Raw genomic sequence first — 8572 nt, 5'->3', positions numbered from 1 at the left:
TTGGCTTCATGACATCTGGTTTATTAAAGTGGTTAGAGATGCTTTTGTTTGGATCTGACTTGTCGACGAACACTTTGATCTATTGAAATCATTTAAATAAAGTTTCTCCTGATTTTTCATCCAATCAGAAACAGGTTTGTACCAGGCGAGACCTACGGCCAAGAGTGATGTGACTGGTGTCTCACCCTGCTTAGTGATGGTTAAAGGTGGAGCTCATGGTTTAAACAACCAACGTTGGCTTGTTGGTTAAAAGGAAACAGGAAGTCATTCTTTGTCAGACCAACCATCCAAGCAGCCTCAGCCCTGAAGGCTGCAGTCAGACAGATCTCAGCCCACGTGTGAGTTAGATACAGTGAAACTGCCACTCAGCGGAGACAGACGGACAGGCGCTCCACAGCTGAAACAGAACGCCGGTAGTTGGTGTCCATCAGAGAAATCCTGGTACTGATCCGAGCTAACAGCTCATCACACTGGGCACTGGTCAGCCTGAAGGAGCTGGAGGCAGCAGGAGAGTTCATCAGACACAGCTCAGGAGGAGGAGGGAGGTTAACCAGCTGTGAGAGAGGACAGGAGATGTTAGGAACACAGGCAGGATGGAGTTTGGTTTTGGGATGTATCAGGAAGAGCAAATATTGGCGGGTTGTTTTAACCAACAAGAATAAACACAAATGATGCTGTGGTCAAACTTAAAGACGGGAACGTTTTGCTTTTGTTCTGAAGGCAGCTTGTGGATCACCAAGGCACACCTAACCCTCAAACATCAGTAGCCCTGACTGTGCTGAGTCAGTCCTTCTGTTGATGCTGTTGGAGACGTCAGAGGTTAGCACTGGGTGCTAGCCGCTCCCTCCTCACATGAAGGAGATCTCTGCTGCTGTACATTGTTCAGAAAAGGGTGACACATACCCACAGACAGGCTGCACGTACAGAGAGGGGGAGGCAGGACAACAAGAGCATGACCTATATATGACAGAGACCCCGAACAATGCTGAGCTTATCAGCCGTCTGAGCTCAGAGCAACAGCTGCAGGAGAGACAACGAGCCGACGGCTGCCACAGACCTCGGCACACTGAGGCTGTGTGGACGTCTCTTTGGAGGCTGCTGAAATATTTTAATCATTGACCTTTTTCTGAGTACAATCAGCCTCAAAGCATCGATGCAAACTGATTGGCTTAGCTGTGTTTTTAACCTCCAGGGGGCGGCAGCACAAAAGCAGAGTCCAGACATCCAGGAGGAAAAGTGAGGCTCGACCAAGTCTGAGAGTGCATCCTGCTTAGTCCGCTGCACGTACGCCAAGCCAGGAGGAGCGACGAATCCAGCGACGAAGCCAGGTGTTAGTCATTCGGATAGGCGCGTGTTCACGCCTCTCTCAAACAGACCACGCAGTCGATCACAGATTTACTGATGCAGAAATGGAGAAGATGTGCCGCATACTTTTCTCAAAGTGATCAACAGCTGACTGAGACATGTGACGAGGTGAAACCTGTTATATGTAAAAACACGGCCGCAGTAATTAAACAAGAGAAGAAGGACCGTGACGTAACAACGGACCGACTGAAGGCGTCCAAACATGTCCACTCGCTCACCACGGCTCCTCTGTCAGCAGCTATTTGTCATTTCCACAGATGAACACTTGTTGGACACTTTGGCTGAAGACTGATTACAAACACGTCTCCACAATGCAACAATACATGAGCAAGCTCATCAAACACACAGGCGAGCATGGACTATGAGTCAAACACAGGTATTTCTGGTGAGAGAGACGCTGACTGAACTAATAAGGCACCAAGCCTGGCTGTTAGCCTGGTGAGGAGCAGGCTAGCTGCACAATAAATCTCCATGGTAACCCACGTGCACGTCTCACACACTGTTCTTACACTTACTTACATGTTAGCACTGATTAGCAGCTATCTGTGTCTGTGCTCACCATACCTGCCTGTTATGTTAGCTTAGCTTGCCCACAAATGAATTAGCCTTGGCTTTAGCTTTGATAACTTGGTGTTTGCTAACCCCTCGCTCCTCTCAAGCTCCGCCCTCTTGTCTGAATATGGAGACTCCAGAAAACAAGCGGTGATTTGAACCGGTCGTCTATAAACCACCAGAACATGTCCCGTATGTCCTGATGGGATGTAAACGTATCTGCACATGAACTGTTTCATCATGACGTGCTTCAGTCTAAAGCACACACACGTCGTCCTACAGACCCGCCAGGCTCTGCGTTGTTTCCACAGGAGACAATTAAAGAGGCTGAAACAGCCTCCTGTTCAGCCTGAAAGCTTTTACACTGTCAGCTTATTATCTTTTAATTTCTGCAGTGATTGAAGCAGCACAAAGACACGCTGCTCTGTAATCAGCAGTTTGTTTTGCTCCAGCAGAGACGCCTCTGTTCTGCTCTAAGCAGATAATTGGAGAGAGGAGGGAGACACCAACAAAGACCCGAGGAGGGGAGGAGGGGGAGGAATGAGAGGAGGTGGTGGGGAGTTCAGAGACGGTCTGTAACTAATTCTGACTTTACATCTCGAGGGAAGAACCACATCGTGTTGGCTTTCTCCTTGTGACTTGTTTTCAGTCCGAATGTTCCCTCTGCTTTTTGATCAAAGTAAACACGTGCTGCAAACGGTCCGAGCCCCTGGAGGTGGAGCAACAGGTTCTGATCATAGAAGAGCACAACAAACCCACCCTCGGAAAATAACCTGCACTTCATGTTCTGCAGAGTGAACCGACAGAACAGAGAGGGATGATTAAAGGTGGAACGCTGAAGCGATGAGCCTCAGACTCACCAAACAGACAGAACCAGCAGCACGAAGAACGTCACTCTCACTACAAATCACGATTACAAAGCAGCCTGTGGCGAGCGTGTTGACACACCTGCGTTACCTGCGTGTGGGTCATAGTGAGCTGCGACATACAGACACTTTGTAGGGACACATTCTGTCCTGTCTCTGAGCTCTGCAGGCTTCAGCGCTGAGGGGACGGAGAGAGTCAGTCTGTGCAGCTGAAAGGAGGCCACGTTTCTCTGGGGGGGGGGTATATTTGGAGTCTGTTGGGGTTTATAGGACACTCGTGGAGAGCTGCACACACGTGGCCACCGCACAACTTCACGTTTCACCTGACAGGTGGGTCACACGAGGAGAGGAGACCACCTGACATCACCTCTGATCCTTTACGTTAAAAGGTGTGTGTGTGCGTGTGTGTGTGTGTGTGTGTGTGTGTGTGTGTGTGTGTCTGTGTGCGCGTGTGTGTGTGTGTGTGTGTCTGTGTGTGTGTGTGTGTGTGTGTGTGTCTGTGTGCGTGTGTGTGTGTGTCTGTGTGTGTGTGTGTCTGTGTGTGTGTCTGTGTGTGTGCGTGTGTGTCTGTGTGTGTGCGCGTGTGTGTGTGTGTGTGTCTGTGTGTGCCTGTGTGTGTGCGCGTGTGTGTGTGTGTGTGTGTGTGTGTGTGTGTGTGTGTGTGTGTGTGTGTGTGTGTGTCTGTGTGTGTGTGTGTCTGTGTGTGTGTCTGTGTGTGTGCGTGTGTGTCTGTGTGTGTGCGCGTGTGTGTGTGTGTGTGTGTGTGTGTGTGTGTGTCTGTGTGTGCCTGTGTGTGTGCGCGTGTGTGTGTGTGTGTGTGTGTGTGTGTGTGTGTGTGTGTGTGTGTCTGTGTGCGTGTGTGCGTGTGTCTGTGTGTGTGTGTGTCTGTGTGTGTGTCTGTGTGCGCGTGTGTGTGTGTGTGTGTGTGTCTGTGTGTGCGTGTGTGCGTGTGTCTGTGTGTGTGTGTGTCTGTGTGTGTGTCTGTGTGTGTGCGTGTGTGTGCGTGTGTGCGCGTGTGTGTGTGTGTGTGTGTGTGTGTGTGTGTGTGTGTGTGTCTGTGTGTGCCTGTGTGTGTGTGTGTGTGTGTGTGTGTGTGTGTGTGTGTGTGTGTGTGTGTGTCTGTGTGTGTGTGTGTCTGTGTGTGTGTCTGTGTGTGTGCGTGTGTGTCTGTGTGTGTGCGCGTGTGTGTGTGTGTGTGTGTGTGTGTGTGTGTGTGTGTCTGTGTGTGCCTGTGTGTGTGCGCGTGTGTGTGTGTGTGTGTGTGTGTGTGTGTGTGTGTGTGTGTCTGTGTGTCTGTGTGTGCGTGTGTGTGTGCGTGTACTTGATGATCCATCAGGCATGTTAACGGCCTCTCCTCCAGTAAGTGGACCTCAGCTGAACCGTGCTGTCACAGAGCAAACACACACTGACACTGCAGATAATAATCATTAACTACAGCAGGAACGTTCCAGAAACACGGCTCAGACTCAACATTCGGCCGTAGACCGAACACAGATGAAAAGCTGCTCAGTTTGGGGGACAGTATGCCGAGATGTCTTTAGTGTCTGCCGTCCTGACGCAGACGTGAAGAACACTTTAATATTTAACTCTTTAATCATCATGTAGCTTCACAGGAGAGCTGCAGCCAGGTTACACAGAATACATGGTGCACTGCACACCTGTGGACGTCTGCTCCGTCCTGTGCGTTTCAATAAATGTGTGTTCACATTCAAAGTGTCTGAGATGTTTTTTCTAACACAGGTGTGAACGCTGCAGACGCTGCAGGAAGAGGTGGGGGGGGCAGAGACGACACGACTTTGTTCTGAGTCTGTTTGTCACAAAGATCAAAGTCAGCGTTTCTCTGCAGCACCTGAAGCAGGTGTCGGTGTCACCTGAGAACACCTGTCAGTTTCCTGTTGGTACAGTCCACTCCTCAGTCTGGATCTCTGTAAGAGGAGAGCATGCTGGGAAATGATTGATTACATTAACTTTATTAAAGCTGAAGGAAGTTATTGATCCCTGATCAAGCCACAGCTGTGAACAGTGAACAGTTCTGATTCGCTCACAGTGGATCCACCAGCCGAGGAGCTTCTGCAGGAAATAAAAGTGAAGAAGAAGAAGAAGCTGGGAGGAATGTGACAGGAAGTGAAGATAATCATGAGGAGTAAAAGATCTGACATGTGATTCACTCACTTCATGCGTCACTAACTGACAGGATTAATTATGATGCATCGCTGTCAGAGCAGCGTTCAGAGACAACCTGAAGTTCTGTATGGACAGTGAGCCAGTACAGTCCAGTGGTTCCAACCTACGGGTCAGGCCCTCCAAAGGGTCAGCGGGTCCATCTGAGGGGTCGTCAGATGTCTGACCTCTGAGCTCATGATCAGTTCATGAAACCAGGTGAAAACATCCCGCCTCTGAGACAGGACCCTGTTTGACCTAGAAAAGGTTTGTGCGACACTTTACAAGCTTCATGTGTTTTTATGTGAAACATCAAAGAAGCCTGAAAAATGTTGAAAGACCTCGTGTGACCTTTATGAAGCGTTAAACTGATCATCAATTATTCAGACAGAATGAATCTTTAAACATCAGTGTTCTTTGTTTTGTGGTTTTCCTCTGACTTTGTCGAGTTCATTATTTTCTTCAGTAACATATTGATTGTTCATCATTAAAATCTAATGTGTAGTTAATATGGACGTATAACAAACAGCGCCTGCTGTCTGTCGGTGCTCTGCTCACAGCAGCTGGAGAGCAAACAGCCTCTTCTGTGTAAAATAAACCTCCTGACTTCCTGCAGTAATCATTAAGCTGTGAGTAAAAACTGACTCAGGAGAGAAACACAGACGTGCTGCTGAGTTCTGGTCCGGTTTAGTTGCTGCTGCACGCCCTGCTCAGAACCGCAATGCAGATCCATAAATTTCCCAAACGAGCTCCGGCTCTGCTGAGCTTCTCTCTTCTGCTGTTTTAAACGTGAGCCCTCTTTAAACACTCTGTGCTCTCAGTGATGAACAGGTTCAAACAGGAGATGTGTTCATCCTGCAGCAGTGAAACAGGCTGTTATGGCTGCAGCGTAGTCCTTGTGTCGTTTCCACTGACAGGCTCAGATTGTTATTCTAAGTGTGTGACAACATGACAGAAAGGATCCCTACAGAGATAGACCTTTTTGTTACAGAGGAAGATGATTGTTTTAACCACACACAGACGTTACATCGCTCTCTCCACACACACCAGACTCCATTCATAAAAACAGTGATTTAAGCTCACAGGACACAGGAGCTGTGTTGTTCTCCTGCCCTTATTTATCAGTTTGTTTTGTTACTGTGTGACTTCAGTGTTTAGTTTGTATCCAACACAGTGTCCATGTAACACACAATAACACAAACAAACCAACAACAGCTCCTGTGTTCTGTGACGTAAAATCACTGTTTTTGTCAATGGAGTCTGGTGTGTTTTTAAAACGTCTTCCTCTGTGACACCACTGCAGAGAGGATCTCTACAGAGATGTGACATGATGATCAGACTGGAGGCCCACGTTGCAGCCATCACATCCTGTCTCACTGCTGCAGGCTGCAGACACCTGCTGGAGACACCTGAAGCTCCTTTCAGTCATTTAGACTCCAGGTTATGTTCACATCAGGCCCAGGTTTAGCTTCATGAGCTTTTGACATTCTACAGGCTCTCTGTGACCTTTGACCTCTCTTTGGTCCACACCTTTGAGCATAAAGAAATCAAGCTTGTTTGAATGATGTCACTTCCTGCTGCGGAGTACCCTCACATCATCAGCACATGTAAAAGAAGAACAGCGACCCAGCATGGATTTTAAATGTTTAATATTCCAAAAATACTTCAGTTTTGGCTTCTTAGTACATAAACCACCTGATCTGCTCCTCTATGAATACAGTGTCGCTCTCTACGAATACAGTGTCGCTCTCTACTGTCTGTTAGGAAATAAAAGTGCAAAGTGGTGGAGCCTCATCCCTCGGCCACCACGCAGAGGAAGGCTACTTCAACGCTCCAAGAACAGTCGAACACGTCAGAGCACTGCTGTCTGTTTGAACAACCACAGAGCAGCGGGAACACGGGACCCCAGCCTCGTGCAAAACCAAACATGTCTCCACAGAGGAGACTCCTGCAGCTCAGGAGCTCCTTCAGCAGAGAGGAGCAGGCCAGCCCGCTCCTCCTCCTCCTGCTGAAGATCTGAAGTCATTTCAAGTTTATTTAGTCTTTTTGGTTAGTGTGTTTTAAATCCTGCAGCCTCATCATTCAGCAGCTTCACAGCGTCAAACAGCTTTCATCCAAACCGGAAGTAAAAGAAAACCTCACTGCAGAGTGAACAGAGTCCTCAGCTCGTGTTACCGCTTCTTCTTCTGCTTCAGGGACTTCCTCCTCTTCAGGATCATCTCATACAGTTTGTCCATGCCCTCGTGCAGCCCCTCACCTATGATCGCGCACGCGGGTTGGATGTGGTAGGTGGTGGAGGGGGTGAGCTCATGCAGGGCCAGCTGCTTCTCGATGTCCGCCACCGGCAGGGACTTGGGCAGGTCCTGCTTGTTGGCGATGACGAGCAGTGGGGTTCCCTGGTTCTCCGCGAACTTAGTCACTTTGTGCAGCTCGGTTTTGGCCTCCTCGAGCCGGTCCACGTCCACAGAGTCCACCACGTAGATGATCCCGTCCGTGCAGCGACTGTAGGACTTCCACAGCGGCCTCAGCTTCTCCTGCCCCCCCACGTCCCAGAAGTGGCAGCTGATGCCCTTCGCGGTCCCGTTACTGAGCCGGATCTTCTCCGTGTTGAAGCCGATCGTCGGGACCGTGTTGACGAATTCATTAAACTTGAGTCTGTAGAGGACGGTGGTCTTCCCCGCAGAGTCCAGACCCAGCATGACGATGTGCAGAGACTGGAAGGCGGAGATGTTGGAGAAGCTGTTGCCCATTTTTAGAATCCTCCCTGTCCGTTACTGAATCAGCTGACGTCCTCAGATCACGCGCATTAATCCCTGTGATGAAGGTGTAAATCCCTCAGGTGCAGATGAGGTCTCGCGCAGGCCCCTGGCGCTCCGGGAGACGTATCGGCTCCGCTGTGGCCCTCAGCGTCAGCGGGGGACGCGGTGCGCCTCGGCAGGACGCAGCGCGCCGTTCATTAGTATTCTCCTCACGCGCTCACATCCATTTGGCGACGAGTAAGCTCCACAGTGAAAACACTCAGGACGGAGAGGACGGAGTGATCACAACCTGCACGTGCCTGAAAACCTGCTCCGGGTCCTGTGCGGTGCTCTCAGCGTCACACTGTCTCTGCGCACAATCACACTCGGCTGTCTGCCCTCGCGCTGCTCCGGTGATCAAACCGGGAGAATACCGTCCTCAGAGTGTCCACAGCTCGGCTCCCGGTCCACGCTCCTGTCCTCGCGCCGCTGCAGCTGCTCTGATGTGAGGCTCAAAACACAAGACCGCAAAACAAGAGGCGGCCCCGCATCGCTCCACCCCGCCGGGACATGTGCCAATGAGGCAGCGAGCGTCCTCACGAGCTGCTGAGCTGATCCCGACACACACACACACACAACCACACAACCACACACACAAAGGTTAATCCAAACTTCTTCACCTGTTTCATGTTGGAACAAAAGAAAAATCTGTTTAATTTTTGTTTATTTTATTTAAAATGTGAAAGAAAAACACAAATCTAATAAAACATCGACCGTGTGTGTGTGTGTGTCTTTAACAAAGTGAGCACTATCACGGTGATCTTTAATCATGGACAGCTGCGCCACCTGCTGGTTCGAGTGAGCAGGCGCAGGTGTTCAGGCTCTGAGGAC

General features: G+C 49.8%; 1 protein-coding gene across 1 annotated transcript; it reads right to left on the bottom strand.

Moving 5' to 3' along the window:
* Positions 1 to 6605: 6605 nt before the first annotated feature.
* LOC138608239 (ADP-ribosylation factor-like protein 4C) lies at positions 6606 to 8197 on the bottom strand. Its single transcript, XM_069680774.1, has one exon. It carries the CDS (start codon positions 7691 to 7693, stop codon positions 7115 to 7117), a length of 579 nt encoding a protein of 192 aa, XP_069536875.1. The 5' UTR covers positions 7694 to 8197; the 3' UTR covers positions 6606 to 7114.
* Positions 8198 to 8572: the final 375 nt, after the last annotated feature.

Source organism: Semicossyphus pulcher, unplaced genomic scaffold, assembly GCF_022749685.1.
Source record: "Semicossyphus pulcher isolate SPU_LCO1_2020_fin unplaced genomic scaffold, fSemPul1.0.p SCAF_41, whole genome shotgun sequence".
Taxonomy (NCBI): Eukaryota; Metazoa; Chordata; class Actinopteri; order Labriformes; family Labridae; genus Semicossyphus; species Semicossyphus pulcher.
The sequence above is the reverse complement of the archived record's forward strand: the minus strand, read 5'-3'. Positions and strand labels throughout refer to the sequence as shown.